The 18,694-nt window shown below is 41.8% G+C and overlaps 1 protein-coding gene across 1 annotated transcript; it reads right to left on the reverse strand.

Annotated features, from left to right (window-relative positions):
• Positions 1-952: 952 nt before the first annotated feature.
• Positions 953-6,192, reverse strand: LOC139407608 (sphingosine-1-phosphate receptor 3a). Its single transcript, XM_071151434.1, has 2 exons — positions 5,860-6,192; positions 953-4,430 (listed from the first exon to the last, which is right to left on the reverse strand). The coding sequence occupies exon 2, from the start codon at positions 4,295-4,297 to the stop codon at positions 3,098-3,100; it is 1,200 nt and encodes a 399-aa protein (XP_071007535.1). The 5' UTR covers positions 4,298-4,430; positions 5,860-6,192; the 3' UTR covers positions 953-3,097.
• Positions 6,193-18,694: the final 12,502 nt, after the last annotated feature.

Genomic DNA, 18,694 nt, shown 5'->3' on the forward strand with positions numbered 1-18,694 from the left:
CTCTGACTCAATCCACTCTCATTCGGCCCCACTTCACAGTATAAGCCTCAAGTTTCTAAAGACGGTTGACAAATAGTGGAAGCCTTAGGAAGTGCAAGATGACCAATATCCCACTGTAACTTCAATAGGGGCTGAGTTGAAAATCGACCAACCTCAGATTTCCCACTTCCTGATTGGATTTTTTCTCAGGTTTTTGCCTGCCATATGAGTTCTGTTATACTCACAGACATCATTCAAACAGTTTTAGAAACTTCAGTGGTTTCTATCCAATACGAATAATAATATGCATATATTAGCAACTGGGACTGAGGAGCAGGCAGTTTACTCTGGGCACCTCTTCATCCAAGCTACTCAATACTGCCCTGCAGCCATAAGACGTTTTAAGGCATATTGAGCAGGGCTAGAGGCTCTACAGTGAAATAAGACAGTAATCACTAACCAGGACAGTAATGAACGAGGCATATTGATATTAGAGAGGAATGCGTAGCCAGGTGAACATATGGGTCCAGTGAGTGGTTGGGCTGACTGGGAACACGGCGATTCAGACAGTTAGCAGGCCGATGCTAACACGCTAACAGTTAGTAGGCCGGGGCTAAACAAGCTAGCAGTTAGCAGACCGGGGCTGATAACTCTTAACCAAGAGATACTGGCATGAATAGTATTTATATCAGCCCTCTGATAGCAATTATAAGCAAAACGTGCCGCTCTGTTCTGGGCCAGCTGCAGCTTAACTAGATATTTCCTTGCAGCACTGGACCACACGGCTGGACAATAAACAAGATTAGTCTAAACTAGAGCCTGCAGAATTAGCTTTTTTTAGTGTGGTGTCAAAAAAGCAGAGCATCTCTTTATTACGGACAGACCTCTCCCCATCTTTACCACCATTGAATCTATATGTTTTGTATTAAGGCACAAGGCGATACCCAAATGCAGACACAGGAGGCAGATGGTTGGAGTCTTACAATGTTTATTCATCCAAAGGGGTAGGCAAGAGAATGGTCGTGGACAGGCAAAAAGGTCAAAACCAGATAAGAGTCGAGGAGGTACAAAGTGGCAGACAGGCTCGTCATGAAGGCAGGCAGAATGGTCAGGCAGGCGGGTACAAAGTCCAGAAACAGGCAAGGGTCAAAACCGGGAGGACTAGAAAAAGGAGAATGCAAAAAGCAGGAGAACGGGAAAAACGCTAGTTGACTTGGAAACATACAAGACGAACTGGCACAGAGAGACAGGAAACACAGGGATGAAAACACTGGGGAAAATAAGTGACACCTGGAAGGGGTGGAGACAATCACAGGAACAGGTGAAACAGATCAAGGCGTGACAGTTTTGACCATGACAGTTTACTATCTAAAGTAACGCCAAGTAATTTAGTCTCCTCCACTTGTTCAACAGCCACACCATTCATTACCAGTTGAGCCCAAAAAGACCATTCCCACATTTGTAAATATTAGTAAGCTAGTTATTCACACATTTAATTTCTCACAAAAAGATGGACATGCCATTCATTGGTAGACATTCCAGCAGTACCTGATGCAGCCTCCCTTCTCTAATTCCTTTCTTTCCCCACTAGGTAGCAGTGTCAAACAGAATGAGTTGTTGAAATCCTTTCATGATATGCAAGATTAATTTCTGAAAGAATAGCTTGCAAATTTTGTGTGAAAGGGTTGAATGAATGGCCTGGATATTTTATATTAGGATATTAAACGGTATCATCTGAAGAGTTAATAAACCATTATAATATACCTTTATTCTGTCTCATTAATGATAGTATGTTTATTATCTTGTGGATTAGGATCCCTGTTAAAATTGGGATGATTAAGACTTGGGATATGGCCCTTAACTAAAACAAGTTCAAATGTAACTTATGTCATGTCTACATACAGTAGCAAATTGAATTAAAACATAAGAGAAACATGTGAGAAAACATGCTGCAATGTTGTTGTGTACAGTAACTACTCTGAGAATGCATTACATGAAAGCCTAACATACAAAACCACGAAAAGCTACCAATGCTTATGAAGCAAGAATCGTTTTTATTCAATTGGTATGCAATGGTTTTAGACACCACACCACTCAAGATTTAAATGTAACTTAGTCCATTGTTGGTTAAATAATTTGTGTGAGTGTCTTGCATCTATGTTGCTGAGAGTTACCAGAATCGATATTGACACGTTCCTTACTCTGGCAGTAAACTTCAAATCATTACAAAATCAATATTTTACTCACTATACAGTTAAGGCATACACACAAAGGATTGTCACACAGTTAATAGCACTAAGAAGGCCTTGGTCTTCATTGAAAATAAATATCCTGTGCTGACATAGAAAGAGAAAGGCAGGTGAATCGGAAAAACAATAGACACTGCATGTGCAATACACAGTGATCCTACTTTTAGTTGCACACCACCCATCCTCTATTACACACATATAAACAGTTTATAAACAATTCATTCACTGATCCCACAATATATATAGTTAATAAAGCTATATTATGCTCTATTACAGGGCTGTTCAATTCAAAACACTTCTGATTTTTGTTTGTACCTGGTAGTCAACTGCACTCACCTGGTGTCCCAGGTCTGAATCAGTCCCTGGTTAGAAAGAGAAGATGAAAAACAGAAGTGTTTTGGCCCTCCAGGACCAACATTAAACAGCCCTGCTCTTTTGCATGACTTGGTAACATTTTGCATTGTGTTCCATAGTTATGTAAATTATGTATTAGGTACAAAGGTTCAATGTGTGTCCTTTGAATGTTTTTGCAAAATAGTGGCTTTAGATGAGCTATGGTAAGAGTAGATCCTTCGCGGATCTTCGCTTTGGTTCATCAGTAGAAACCTCATCCAAGTGTTTACCCAAGGTCTCCTCGGTCATTACTTTCACCAGTACATACTGAAATTGTCTCATTGTTCATGCCTGTACAATGCCCACACACAGCATTGTCAGCTAGCCATGTCGTGTGAATCTAGCCTGGTCCAATATCTGGATGTGCATTAGCCAACTATGACAAACATGGCATGACAACGATAGTCAGAGTAGTTGGCTAGACTACTAGAGCACATACATATCTGGGACCAGTCTACAGTGAATTAGCTGTCCAGTCAGAACTTGCTGAGGGAGGGCAGTGCCCCAGCCTTGACCAGCACCGCTGACAGAAGGTCGGCCGGTCCAGAGAGGTGTGGCACCGTGGGAGCGGAGGGGTCTAAATGCTGGTTGTTAGAGTTCAGGGGCGTTGCAATCTTCCCCCGGGTCAGAGACTTGGCCGCCCCCGTTATCCCACTACCTCCTCCCCCCACACTGGACTTGCTGTTCTCAGCCGTGGGGATGACAGTCCCCAGGTGGGGGTTGCCTGCCATGGGGGCTGGGGCCTCCAGTTGAGGCTGATAGCAGCACAGCAGCCTGAAGAAAGCTGCTCTCATCTCCCTGCTGGACAGGGTGTAGATGAGGGGGTTGAGTGCTGAGTTGAGCACAGCCAGGGCAATGAACCAGTCCACATGGTAGAGCACAGGGCAGCGCTCCGGACTGCAGCCCACGTCCAGAAGCAGCAGCAGGAACAGCGGGGCCCAGCACATCACAAACACCCCCAGAACTATCACCACCGTCCTCAGCAGGGCCAGCGAGCGCTCCGAGGGCCTGCTGCTAACCTTCCGCCCGCTGGACGTCACCAGCCGGTAGATGCGGATGTAGAGGATGATGATGGCCACCAGCAGGGCACTAAACACGCTGATGCAGAAAGCCACGTAACTCTTGTCATAGAGGGGCAGCACGGTAGAGCATGAGGCCAGGTGCTCCAGGCAGTTCCAGCCCAGGGAAGGCAGGGCACTGAGCAGCACCGACACGGCCCAGCATGCCCCCAGCAGCCCCAGTAACCTCCCCCGCCCCGCCGCCTCGCACGGACGCAGACGAACCATGGTCATGTGTCTCTCGATACCGATGGCCAGTAGGCTGAAGGTGGATGCACTGAGGGCCACGAACATGCTTCCCTCTCTTGCCAGCCACTGGGCCGGCGTCAGGAAGAAGGTCCTGCTACCAGAGGTGAAGATGTTAACCATATAGGCCACCCCAGCCAACAGGTCAGACAGGGCCAGGTTACCGATGAGGAAGTACATGCGACTGTGGAAGCGTTTGTTCCTCCACAGCGCCAGCAGCACTGTGATGTTCTCCAGCACGATGAGGACACAGATGAGGAGGAGGACAACAGTCTTACAGGCCGCACTGCTCCGAGGTCGACCCCACTTCCCAGAGTGGTTGTAGTGGGCAATGATAACAGGGTTCATCCCCTCCTCAAACACGTTCTCCATCCTGTCTGTCCCTGGCCTTCCCTCGTCACACAACAGAGGGCGCCAGAACACCACCGACTGTAGACAGAGGATCTACTGGCAGTGGACTACTTTATCTGGCACTGTTGGTATCACACTCTTTATAGGGAGGGACCTGTTGGATAGACTGCATTAAAATGTATTTCCCTAATTCAGTAGGAACTTTATTATGAATGAAGGAATTGCTAATATGTTGATTTAACCCATGAGATATTCCATGCCAGAGGGTAAGAATTAACTGACAAATCTCATGTCACATCTCAGGTTAGTTTGAAAACGTTTAGTAGGCTGCAAAGGCATGCTATAGGCATGCTTCATAATGAATTACATTTAAGAACAGGTTTTCTACATCTTGATGTCATTCAAAACATTTGCATCTGTATTCAAAAATACATTATTGAAGAGCGTAAGTTTGGTGGATAATTATTTCCCCTATGTTTGGATAGAATGTGTTACTTCCATTCTGCCCATCTTATTAGAATAAGAACTGACAAAGTAAGATGGTTCATTACTAATGTGTTTGCCAGTAATCACTCGAATGAAATAGTTATTTTTTTCCCTTACTATAAAAGATTGCTGTCAGAGTGCTGTGTAACTCCAGTACGCTGTAGTATAACTGCAATTATAGTGCAGAATAACTGCAGCCTACTGAAAATACTGCCGTTAGAGTGCAGAAGACTTACACTGTAGTATAACTGCCGTACACTGTTAGAGTGCAGAAGACTTACACTGTAGTATAACTGCCGTACACTGTTAGAGTGCAGAAGACTTACACTGTAGTATAACTGCCGTACACTGTTAGAGTGCAGAAGACTTACACTGTAGTATAACTACGGTACACTGTAGTATAACTGCCGTACACTGTTAGAGTGCAGAAGACTTACACTGTAGTATAACTGCGGTACACTGTAGTATAACTGCGGTACACTGTAGTATAACTGCGGTACACTGTTAGAGTGCAGAAGACTTACACTGTAGTATAATTGCGGTACACTGAAGTATAACTGCGGTACAGTGTTAGAGTGCAGAATAACTCAGTATGCTGTAAATACTGTGTCCAAAATAACCAATTTTTTACTGTAGTAATTTTGCAGTGTAACTGCAGTTAGAGTGCAGTATAACTGCAGTCCAATTGCAGTACACTGCAGTTATTACTGCATCCAAAATACCACAGTCGACTTCAGTTACTGTATGTATGTACTTTTACTGCAGTTTAAAAACGGCAATCTTTTTTTGTAAGGGCAGTTTTGAAACTGCAGTAAAAGTACATAATCAGCGGTTGATAGTTGTATTTTGGACACAGTAACTGCAAAATTACAGCAGTGAAAAAACGGTTTTATTTTGGACGCAGTATTTACAGCATACTGCAGTTATTCTGCACTCTAAGAGTGTACCGCAGTTATACTACAGTGTACCGTAGTTAAACCTCATACTGAATGCAATATTTTTCGTAAGGGCACAATCGGATTTTTGTAAGGGTTCGCTGTAAAAGAATGAAATGGTATATTATTAAAATTAGGAACATCAGTCAAACCTAGACCTACCTGAAGGACTGTTTACATTTTCATTTGAGATAGTAAATATGGATACGTTCATATAGCCCCTTGACAGATGTGTTGGTTCAAAATCCCTGCTTCAATATCCAAACAATCCTCGGATTACGTCGTGGCATCGATTCCATATTTTATCGCGGACATTCAAGTAAACTATATGAATATGCCTGTTATTGATATTCCCGCTAAAATGTCATTCCGATAAATTAGCTATAGCCCACAACTCCGAAACAGTATTCTCACATCCGTCAAACTTTTTAATGGTCCTTTATTCAGCGACTTCTCCCTTCTCTGAAACGTCCAACTCTCACGTCTCCCAGTGCCAAACTGAATAGGGCGGGATCATTCCGTATTCCCCAGGTTCATGTCATGACTGGAGGTCTGGATGAAACCAAATCAAATCAAATGTAATTTGTCACACGCGCCAAACACAACAGGTGTAGTAGACCTTACAGTGAAATGCTTACTTACAAGCCCTAACCAACAATGAAGTTTAAAAATAACACACAAAAAAACGAAAATAAGAAAAGGAAATTAAAGTAACAAATAATTAAAGAGCAGCAGGGGGTACCAGTACAGAGTCAATGTGCATGGGCACAGGTTAGTCAAGGTAATTGAGGTAATATGTACATGTAGGTAGAGTTATTAAAGTGACTATGCATAGATAACAGAGAGTAGCAGCAGTGTAAAAGCCATTTGATTTGATGTTCAGGAGTCTTATGGCTTGGGGGTTGAAGCTGTTTAGAATCCTCTTGGACCTAGATTTGGAGCTCCGGTACTGCTTGCCATGCGGTATCAGAGAGAACAGACTAGGGTGGCTGGAGTCTTTTTGGCCTTCCTCTGACACTGCCTGGTATAGAGGTCCTGGATGGCAGGAAGCCCAGTGATGTACTGGGCCGAACGCACTACCCTCTGTAGTGCCTTGCGGTCAGAGGCCGAGCAGTTGCCGTACCAGGCAGTGATGCAACCAGGATGCTCTCGATGGTGCAGCTGTAGAACCTTTTGAGGATCTGAAGACCCATGCCAAATCTTTTCAGTCTCCTGAGGGGGAATAGGTTTTGTCGTGCCCTTTTCACGACAGTCTTGGTGTGCTTGAACCATGTTAGTTTGTTGGTGATGTGGACACCAAGGGAGGGCATAACGGGATTTCTTATAAGCTTCCGGGTTAGAGTCCCGCTCCTTGAAAGCGGCAGCTCTACCCTTTAGCTTAGTGCGGCTGTTGCCTGTAATCCATGGCTTCTAGTTGGGGTATGTACGTACAGTCACTGTGGGGATGACGTCATCAATGCACTTATTGATGAAGCCAGTGACTGATGTTGTGTATTCCTCAATGCCATTGGAAGATTCCCGGAACATATTCCAGCCTATGCTAACAAAACAGTCTTGCAGCTCAGCATCTGCTTCATCTGATCACTTTTTTATTGACCGAGTCACTGGTACAACCTGCTAGAATTTTTGTTTGTAAGCAGGAATCAGGAGGATATAAATATGGTCAGATTTGCCAAATGGAGAGCAAGAGAGAGCTTTGTATGCTAAGCGTCTCTGTATGTGGAGTAAAGGTGCACTAGAGTTTTTTCCCCTCTGGTTGCACATTTAACATGCTGGTGTAAATTTGGTAAAACGTATTAAAGTTTCCCTGCATTAAAGATCCCGGCAACTAGGAGCGCAGCCTCTGGATGAGCATTTTCCTGTTTGCTTATGGCGGTATTCTCAACCAATTTGAGTTGCCAGAGGCCAAAGTCGGTGTGATGCTGATGTTTGACTCAATAGCGCAAGATACACTGAATCCCTTCTTACTGTAGCTGGGCTGGAGATGATTTATTTTGAATTACTCAGGTATGTGTGTGTTTTGCTTCTTTAGTCAAAGTCTTTTGTTTTTGCACTTTGTCGGCACCAATACATTATACATGCCGTGGTAAATTACTAGTTTGAGGCTAGAAAACACACTTATCTGTCTCATTGAATGTGTCACCCTTTAGGTGTTGATGGTAGCCTACTATACATACAGTAGTGCTATTAAAATGATTGCCTCTTTCTGTCTCTACTTTCAGCAAAAGGTCTTATGCACCTTGTGAGTCATTCCTGAAATCAAATGTTGTCCAATACCACCACAAATAATCCGCTACAAACACAATACAGAACAAAATGATTCACTTGGATGAAACAAACACGAGACAATATAAAACAAACACAACATTGGTCGTTTTGAAAAACAAAACAGACTGATGCTCCGATGGTTTGTTTATTTGCCTTAGAACTTCTAATTGACAAGTCAAGACAAAATCAGTTATGACCCTTCATATCCCCGCTTAGATCAGACATTGTTTTTCATGTTCAGAAAGATGGATCACTGTTTTCCCTTGGCCCTTCCTGTGTGTGGGATAGGTCACCCCTCTCCCACTGCCCTGCCTGCCTACAGACATTCTATCTTTCTGACAGGATCGTACAGTCACTCACTCTAAGTTACTCACAGGATGAGAAGCTTCTCCCTGGCTGCAGTCAAACACAATGTGACATGAATTTGCTGACTTCAACAGAATGACCAAAACAGGAGGAAAAACTGCAGCTCAACATTTTGGAACTTGAGGCAGGTATTCTGAGAGCTGTGTTACTTCAGCCCTCCTCCCCATTTTAGAAATTTAGCTGATGCCTTTTTCCAGAGAAACTTACAGTAGTGAGTGCATAATCTTTTGTACTCCCCCCTATACTGGTCCCCCATGGGAATAGAACCCACAACCTTGAAGTTGCAAGCACCATGGTCCACCAACTGAGCCACACAGGATGACTCGCTACTCCACACTTGGCTCTCTCCCATATTGTGTTGATAGTCCAGGCAGCACCTTCCCTGTATGGTATCCCCAGGGGAAAGTGAACCAATCTATTATTCCAACTGTTAGATGGTACACTGACAGGGAAATGCTAACAGGCTGCCATTACATGCCATTTTCTCGACTGCTTGCAATACACTGAGTGTAGTAAACATTAGGAACACCTGTTCTTTCCATGACATAGACCACCAGGTGAATCCAGGTAAAAGCTATGATCCCTTATTGATATTAATTACTAAAGTGCCTTTGAACAGAGTATGGTAATAGGTGCCAGTCGCACCAGTTTGAGTGTGTCAAGAACTGCAACGCTGCTGGGTTTTTCAAGCTCAACAGTTTCCCTTGTGTAGTATCAAGAATAGTCCACCACCCAAAGGACATCCAGCCAACTTGACACAACTGTGGGAAGCATTGGAGTCAACATGGGCCAGCATCCCTGTGGAACGCTTTCGACACCTTGTAGAGTCCATGCCCGGACGAATTTAGGCTGTTCTGAGAGTAACTCCATATTAGGAAGATGTTCTTAATGTTCTGATACAGTATTCACCTTTTCAAAACAACCCTGCTCCCCAAAAACAAATCCACCAAGATTCTCAGTACAAAACCAAAGTCCATCCAAACAGTATCACTTGGCAACTAATGAGAAGGTTGTCTCATCATTTATTACTTAGCAATGTTTTCTTCTTCTGAATGACATTAAAGAAATCTCAGAAAATCTGGAACAACTTCACTGAAAAATATATTTTTTTTATTTGCTATTGCAAAAGAGTTCCTGATACATATAGTGCTGTTATTGTTTACATGACATGATCTAAGCTGTGATGCTAGACTTGGCTAACAAAGCCATCCAAAAACATGATAGGGCATCTGCAAAGGGTCCACTGAGACTTAGACAGGTGTTAAGAGTGAAGGGTTGAGGAGTACACCCTTAGAAAAAAAAAAGTGCCATCTAGAACCTAAAAGGGTTCTTCGGCTGTCCCCATAGGATAACCTTTTGAAGAACCATTTTTGGTTCCAGGTAGAACCTTTTCGGTTCAATGTAGAACCCTTTCCAAAGAGGGTTATATTTCTACCTGGAACAAAAAAGGGTTCTCCTATGGGGACAACCAAAGAACCCCTTTGGAAACCTTTTTTCCAAGAGTGCATAAGGGTATATAAACCGACAAGGAGATGGAGGAGAGTGAAATAGAGACTGAGAGATGGGAATTGAGAAGGAGAAGTTGGAGGGAACTGAGTGCAGACAACTGAAGAGTATGAGAGGTGTGTGTGTAGGAGAGAGGACAGAGACTGCGAGAAAGTGGTGGAGGCTGTGAGAATGATGGATTGAGTAAGAGAGGATAGATGGGAATGTGAGATTTGGCTGTATCCCACTTTGGGCTTGGGTGTCAGTGAGTGTGAGGAGTTACAAGCGGCCTGGCCCTCTCATATGTGAGCCCCAGACCCTGCAGACGAATGAATGGCACCCAGCACTGTTGACTTTACCCTGATCAACAAGCAATTTGCAGTACAACTCATTTATAAACATATTAAAACACTCCAGAGCTCTTGTTGATGCAAGCTTCGTGATTTCCTGGATATATGGCAGCCTGGTCACTCAAGATCTAAGGCAATTTTTGACGTTCGTCCAGGTTCCCAGGACTTTGGGAGATGCCTTCAAAACTGGCCACTAGGTCCAATGGTGAGTGCTGTTTCCATCAAGAAGGCTTGCAGCTTTCTAGGATGTTGTGGATGGGGATAATCAGGGATTGGCCATCCCCATTCACATGTTGTGGATGGCCGGCTTTAGCCTTTTAGGGGCCCCTCACCGGCAAAAGTATTTTAGTGGCTCTTCTCTTGACGGCGGAGAGAAACATTTTAGTTTGAAAGTTCCTTTCCTGCAATTCAACACATTTTGCCATGAGGCGGAGAGAAAATTTAGCAATTTGATGAAACATTGAATGTAATTTCTACTCATCTTTTTTTGTTGTAGCAGTTTTACAGCTAGCTAATTTCTTGCAATTCTACCCATTTTGCCATGCGGTCGAGATATATTTTTGCAGTTTCAAGGCTAATTTCCTACAATTCTACACATTTTGCTATCACTTATGCCATGTTAATGCGATATTTGTGTGAGAATGACTAACAACATCAATGGGGGTGACCTGAAAGTCAGGGCCCCTGACCATATGCCCTGCGTGCCCGGTCGATATTTGGCCATGATTACTGCAAATTAAGATATCTGGCTGGATTAACTACCAATTAAAACATTTACATGGCTAATTGTCAGCTAATTGAGTGACCGATACGACAAGAGAATTTCGAAATTGTACCTAGTGTTTTCTACTATTCTTACTCTCAATGGTAAGTTGAGATCCCGACAGTTCCTCCCCCCAAAAAACACTAGCGGCCAGGGGCCCTAAGCGACCACTATATTGCTTATGCCTGGAGCCAAGCCCGGGGACGGCTCCAAGCTGTGAGCTCTGGCTCCGAGGGTCACGTATTCAATCCCAGTGTTAGGCACTTCTTTACATATATTTTGTTTTAACCCTATCCCAAACCTTAACCCTTACTATTCAGTATTAATGCCGTCAAAATTGGACATTTATCCCCCCTGGACAAACATTGAATACTGAAGTTAAACTGTTTCAAACTGTGAGATCTTGTTGCATATGGTGCGATGGGGAGAGAAGAAATGCATTTATGGGTCAAGAGAGAACATTTAGCATTTTCCAGTGTCTAGGTTTCACAATCCTGTGTGTGTGTGTGTGTTTGTGTGATTGTGTGTGTGTATGCTAATGCTATTGTTGGTTACATGTGTGTATGTTCGTGTGTATGTGAAGGGCACTGTGAGTCAAGGCTTGGCTGGCTGATGCACAGTTTGGCGGTGAGTTAGCTCGTTTGGAATTTCATGTTTAGTGGGAACTGGGGGGGTGGTTCTGTGGTGGAAAGCTCTAGGGACTTCACCGTTCTACCCCTAACCCTCCCTGCCCCCCTCTGTCTACCCTACCTCCCCGTCTCTCTCTCTCTCTCTCATTCCCTCCTCCCCCCACACTGAAACAGATACAAGAATGAGATGTCCTTCTCAACCAACCCTTAAAACCTTCACATTCTCAATGTTTACCCTCTGAGTTTGAATTTCATCAGACTATCTTGTACAGGATATCCTAGAACTCAGACAAACAAAGCATTAGCACAACAGAGAGGTGTTTGCTATTTTATATCTCTGTTAGGCCATCATTCCCATACGGAAATATTAATTTCAAATTGATTTTTAGATTATTTTTTTTAGGATGTATGAGAAATATAAAGAATTTGCTAAATAATGTATTTTTTATATTTATTTAATACATTTGAAATACATTTCAACATATATTACGGAATGTATATATAAATGTATTAAAATGTATATATAAATGTATATAAAATGTATATCACAATATATGTTGAATGCGTCGGCAAATGTATTTCAAAATAAATTATATTTTAGAATATATTTTCACATGTATTTGTAAATGTTTTGTCAAATATATATATTCCAACATGCATTTAAATGTAACTGTAAGACATATATATATATTTATTATAATGTACAGTGCATTCGGAAAGTATTCAGACCCCTTGACTTTTTCCACATTCTGTTACGTTCAAGCCTTATTTAAAATGAATTACATTTTTTTTAATCACAATACCCAATAATGACAAAGCAAAAAGAGATTTGTAGAAATGTTTGCACATTTATTAAAAATAAAAAACAGAAATACCTTATTTACGTAAGTATTCAGACCCTTTGCAATGAGACTCAAAATTGAGCTCAGGTGCATCCTGTTTCCATTAATCATTGTTGAGATGGTTCTACACCTTGATTGGAGCCCATCTGTGGTATATTCAATTGATCGGACATGATTTTGAAAGGCAAACACCTGTCTATATAAGGTCCCACAGTTGACAGTGCATGTCAGAGCAAAACCCAAGCCAAGAGGTCAAAGGAATTGTCGGTAGAGCTCCGAGACAGGATTGTTTCGAGGCACAGATCTGGGGAAGGATACCAAAACATTTCTGCAGCATTGAAGGTCCCCAAGAACACAGTGGCCTTCATCATTAAATGGAAGAAGTTTCTCCTCAGTAAAAGGCACATGACAGCCCACTTGGAGTTTGCCAAAATGCACCTAAAGACCATGAGAAACAAGATCTTCTGCTCTGATGAAACCAAGTTTGAACTCTTTGGCCTGAATGCCAAGCGCCACGTCTGGAGGAAACATGGTACCATCCCTACAGTGAAGCTTGGTGGTGGCAGCATCATGCTGTTGGGATGATTTTGTGTCAGTGGCAGCGACTGGGAGACGAGTCAGGGTTGAGGAAAAGATGAACGGAGAAAAGTACAGAGAGATCCTTGACGAAAACCTGCTCCAGAGCGCTCAGGACCTCAGACTGGGGCAGCCAAGACAACGCAGGAGTCGCTTCGGGACAAGTCTCTGAATGTCCTTGAGTGGCCCAGCCAGAGCTCGGACTTAAACCCAATCGAACATCTCTGGAGAGACCTGAAAATAGCTGTGAAGCGACGCTCCCCATCCAACCTGACAGAGCTTGAGAGGATCTGCAGAGAAAAATGGAAGAAACTCCCCAAATACAGGTGGGCCAAGCTGGTAGCGTCATGCTCAAGAAGACTTGAGGCTGTAATCACTGCCAAAGGTGCTTCAACAAAGTACTGAGTAAAGGGTCTGAATACTTATGTAATTGTGATGTTTCCGTTTTTTTTTAATAAACATGCTGAAATTTCTAAAAATCAGTTTTTACTTTATCATTATGGGGTATTGTGTGTAGATTGATGAGATTATTATAATTTGTAATCAATTTTAGAATAAGGCTGTAACATAACAAAATGTGGAAAAAGTCAAGGGGTCTGAATACTTTCCGAATGCACTTTATGGCACAAAATAAAGCTAAATAATATTGTAATGAAATGGTGACTGTCTTAACAATGAAACTTTAGTGGACCCTTTGGTATCACTTGCACTTATGGCAGTCTCAACACTAAATCGATAAAAACTCAAATAAAATAATTATAAAAACAGCCTACTGCCCAATATTTTTATTCATTATTAATTTCATCTGAAGAGACGCACTTACTAATAGTAAAAAAAAAAAACCTCTTGAGATGGGAAAACATGTTTTTTTATGAAGGTGAATATGTTGAACATGAAACATGTGCCCTTTATGACAGAATTATTCAAATTAAGTGAAATCAAACAGTTTTTTAATTCACCGCCACAATTGAAATTATGTTTTTGACTTTGTGGCAAAAACGTTATCTCCATTAATCAATTAGGAACCATTTTGGCCACCATGTAGACTAGATGTCATAGCCATGCATCTCTGGAATACATTTTAAGGCGTTATATGCATTTTTAGCAAAGATGCAAATGTATCTACATGTATTTGAAATACATTTTCCGTGACATTAAATATATATATATATATAGAATGGAAAAAAACTGTATATGTCTGTATCTCTATCACATGTCAGTCTGATATCTCTCTATAAGAGGTCTTGATTAGAGCTTAGAGTTGACAGTCAATCTGGACCTGTATAACTAACGGTTTCTGAGAGTCTGTGGCCCCTACAGGGTCCAGGTGGCAGACAGTCTGAGGAACAGTCCTGCTGCGCTCCTGAGATAGCTCTTTATCTTGGTTGGTTGAAAATAGCAACATCAAAGGTACCACATGGAGAGGTATGTCTAAGTGACTCCGGATTGAAGTTGCAGTGGCACAGATGTAGGATCAATTTACCCTCTCTAGATCCTAACCATAGGCACGTTTGTGTGCTTCTTGATCTTTTTTGTATGGGTACAGTGTCACTACTGCCATGTTAGGGCAGATTTGCTTAGAGAAAGTGGGTTGTCGTGATCACCTCCTGTTCCTGAAAATAAGTAATCAGTTAACAGGAAGTCTGATTAGAGAAAAAGATAACAAGGGGTGATTCCACGGCAAGAAGGCCAATAAAATATATTTTTTACATTTATGGAACCAGGGGCACACTTCAATACACAGACATAATTTACAAACAGATTAATTTATGTTTAGTGAGTCCGCCAGATTCAGCGGCAGTAGGGATGACTAGGGATGCTCTCTTGATAAGTGTGTGAATTGGACCATTTTCCTGTCCTGCTAAGCATTCAAAATGTAACAAGTACTTTTTGGTGTCAGGGAAAATGTATGGAGCAAAAAGTACATTGTTTTAATTAGGAATGTAGTGGAGTAGAAGTAAAAGTTGTCAAAAATATAAATAGTAAAGTAAAGTACAGATACCCCAAAAATCTACTTAAGTAGTACTTTAAAGCATTTTTACTTGACGTTGCACTATGCAGAAGTCACTTCGCCATTTACTGGTTGCTAAAACTCTAATACTTTTACTAATTTCCATTTATGTGACAAAATAAGCTAGTATACTGTAGAGAATCATTGTATGATCTAAACCGCTGTGAAATATATTTTCCATAACCAAAAATATTGTTGTTTCAGCTGTTTGAAGCTGCTGTACAAAACTAAAAGTAAAAGACCCAAAAACAAATCTTAAGAATGGAAAGCATAGAATTAGGGCACATAACAGATATACCGCTTCTTAGACTTGCTTTCAAGTAAAATGATAGATCTATAACTCACATTTCTATCACCCAAAATGTTACATATTGCTTTGGCAATTCTCACATACACACTTAATTGTAAGGAAGAATGTTTGATAAGCTTTGTACATTTGTATCACAAACCATTTTAAACCTATACATGCCTCCTGTAAGACCCTATGATCTTTGAACCGTACACGATACTGACAATTATTTTTCTTCATAAATATTTATTCAACATTAAAAATATGAATATCTCAAAAGTACTCTTTTGGATTTGGTTCATTTTTAGACATATGGTTTTAAACAAGCACATACAATTTCCAGAGTGGGTGCTCTGCTACTCTTGTAGTTATGATGATACATTTTACGAGTACCACCAACACAGTGAATGGGGAAATTGATTCAAAGGGAACTCTCTCTGCTGGTGATTTGCTGAATGTGATTGGTTAATGACCTATTATATCTATTTCTATGTATAAAATGGGTCATATCATTAAAAGTAGCAGAGCACCCACTCTGGAAATGTGACTTGTTTGAAGAGTATATTGTTCCAAGCAATATGTAAAAAAAATAAGCTAAATCAAAAAGGTTTATATTGAGATATTCATATTAATATTTGTAATATTAATATTTGTAATTCCTTCAGAATCTAGACATACTCCATATTTGAGAGATGTTGTCTGTATCATGAATAGTTCCTAGATCATAGGGTCTTACAGGAGGCATGAATAGGTCTAAAAATTGCCTAAAATGGGCACTTTCATCCTTATTTTCAAAACATTGCGATACAAATGTAAAAAGCATATCAAACATACATCAAGATTACATTTCTATGTGAGAATTGGCAGAACAATTTGAGATACTAAAAATATTTTTGGGTCTTCCTGGCCATGCAATTGCCCTCAGATGAATGGTAGTTCACTCATGTAGATTTCTATACTAAACAAACGGATCGCAGGTTAACAGCACCATCAAGGTGAGCAAAGACAATTGATGTTCTTATGGTGACAACAGATGAAGCAATATAGATCAATCTTTTTGGGGAAAAAAGCAGAAGATACTTGTCCTCAGGAGAGTTTACTATGTTGAGTTTACTGTAGTGAGAAACCAGTGGAAACCAGCCTTTTCGAGGAGCTCAACTTTAATGAGCCAGCAGAGAGATAGAAGAGGTTTTAATAGAAATTAATTTAGTCAAATGTCCGATTAGTAAAAATGGACTTTAAGTGCTTGTAAACATTGTGCTACAGTCCATCAAAAAAAGTATTGTCCCATCTTTGAGCTATTCTTATCTTATTTTACATGTAATCTGTTGTTGGTTAGAATGGTGCTGGAGAGGATGGCTGCCGTTTTACGTGCTGCTCACCAACTATGCTATTTTGTTATTTTTTTAGCGTTGTTTGTAACTTTTATTTTTCTACTTATTTTGTACATAATGTTGCTGCTACTGTCTCTACTGTCTCTTATGGCCGAAAATAACTTCTGGACATCAGAACAGCGATTACTCACCTCAACCTGGAAGACGATTTTTTCTTTATCGAATCCGACGCAAAGGATAAACTGCTTTCTCGGGAACGGGCCAAAAGACAGAGAAAAAGGGGACAGAGGTCGGGCTGCCTTCTGAGAATTTGTTTGGCGAGAGAGTAAACCCCCCCCGCCATCCATTCTATTGGCCAAGGTGCAATCATTGGAAAATAAAATGGATGATCTACGATCAAGATTATCCTACCAACGGGACATTAAAAACTGTAATATCTTATGTTACACCGAGTCGTAGCTGAAAGACGACACAGATAATATGGAGCTGTTGGGATTTTCCATGCATCGGCAGGACAGAGAAGCTACGTCTGGTAAGATGAGGGGTGAGGGTGTGTGTCTATTTGTCAATAACAGCTGGTGCACGATGTCTAATATTAAAGAAGTCTCGAGGTATTGCTCGCCTGAAGTAGAGTACCTTATGATAAGCTGTAGACCATACAATCTACCAAGAAATGTCTCATCTATATTGTTCGTAACCGTCTATTTACCACCACAAACCGATGCTGGCACCAAGACCGCACTCCACGAGCTGTATCAGACCATAAGCAAACAAGACAATGCTCATCCAGAAGCGGCGCTCCTAGTGGCCGGGGACTTTAATGCAGGTAAACTTAAATCCGTTTTGCCTAATTTCCACCAGAATGTCACATGTGCAATCAGAGGAAAAAATCTATGGACCACCTTTACTCCACACACAGTGATGCATACAAAGCACTCTCCTACCCTCAATTTGGCAAATCTGACGATAATTCTATCCTCCTGATTCCTGCTTACAAGCAAAAACTAAAGCACCAGTGACTCGCTCAATACAGAAGTGGTCAGATGACGCAAATGCTACGCTACAGGACTGTTTTGCTAGCACAGATTGGAATATGTTCCGGTATTCATCCAATGGCATTGAGGCGTATACCACCTCAGTCATCAGCTTCATAAATAAGTGCATCGACGACGTCGTCCCCACAGTGACCGTACGTACATATCCCAACCAGAAGCCATGGATTACAGGCAACATCCGCATCAAGCTAAAGGCTAGTGCTGTCGATTTCAATGAGCGGAACACTATTCAGGACACTTGTAAGAAATCCCGCTATGCCTTCAGACGAACCATCAAACAGGCAAAGTCAATACAGGATTAAGATTGAATCCTACTACACCGGCTCTGGCGCTCGTAGGATGTGGCAGGGCTTGAAAACTATTGTGGACTACAAAGGGAAATCCAGCCGCAAATTGCCCAGTGACGCGAGCCTACCAGACGAGCTTAATGCCTTTTATGCTCGAGGAAAGCAACACTGAAGCATGCATGAGAGCACCAGCTGTTCCGGACAACTGTGTGATAATGCTCTCGGTAGCCGATGTGAGCAAGACCTTTAAACAGGGCAACATTCACAAAGCCACAGGGCCAGACAGATAACCAGGACATATACTCAAAGCCCCTCTCCCTGATTGAGTCTGTAATACCTACATGTTTCAAGCAGACCATCATAGTCCCTTGTGCCCAGGGAAGTGAACGTAACCTGCCTAAATGATTACCACCCCGTAGCACTCACGTCAGTAGCCATGAAGTGCTTTGAAAGGCTGGCCATGGCTCACATCAACAGCATCATTACGGATACCCTAGACCCACTCCAATTTGCATACCGCCCCAACTGATGCAATCTCAATGCCCTTTCCCACCTGGACAAAAGGAACACCTATGTGAGAATGCTGTTCATTGACTACAGCTCAGCGTTCAACACCATCGTGCCCATAAAGCTCATCCCTAAGCTAAGGACCCTAGGACTAATCACCTCCCTCTGCAACTGGATCCTGGACTTCCTGACGGGCTGCTCCTAGGTAGTAAGGGTAAGCAACAAGACCACTGCC

The sequence above is a fragment of the Oncorhynchus clarkii genome, chromosome 4 (genome assembly GCF_045791955.1).
Source record: "Oncorhynchus clarkii lewisi isolate Uvic-CL-2024 chromosome 4, UVic_Ocla_1.0, whole genome shotgun sequence".
NCBI classification, from domain to species: domain Eukaryota; kingdom Metazoa; phylum Chordata; class Actinopteri; order Salmoniformes; family Salmonidae; genus Oncorhynchus; species Oncorhynchus clarkii.

Coding starts and splice junctions, on each gene's coding strand:
- LOC139407608 (XM_071151434.1), bottom strand. CDS start 4,297: ATGGAGAACGTGTTTGAGGAGGGGATGAACCCTGTTATCATTGCCCAC.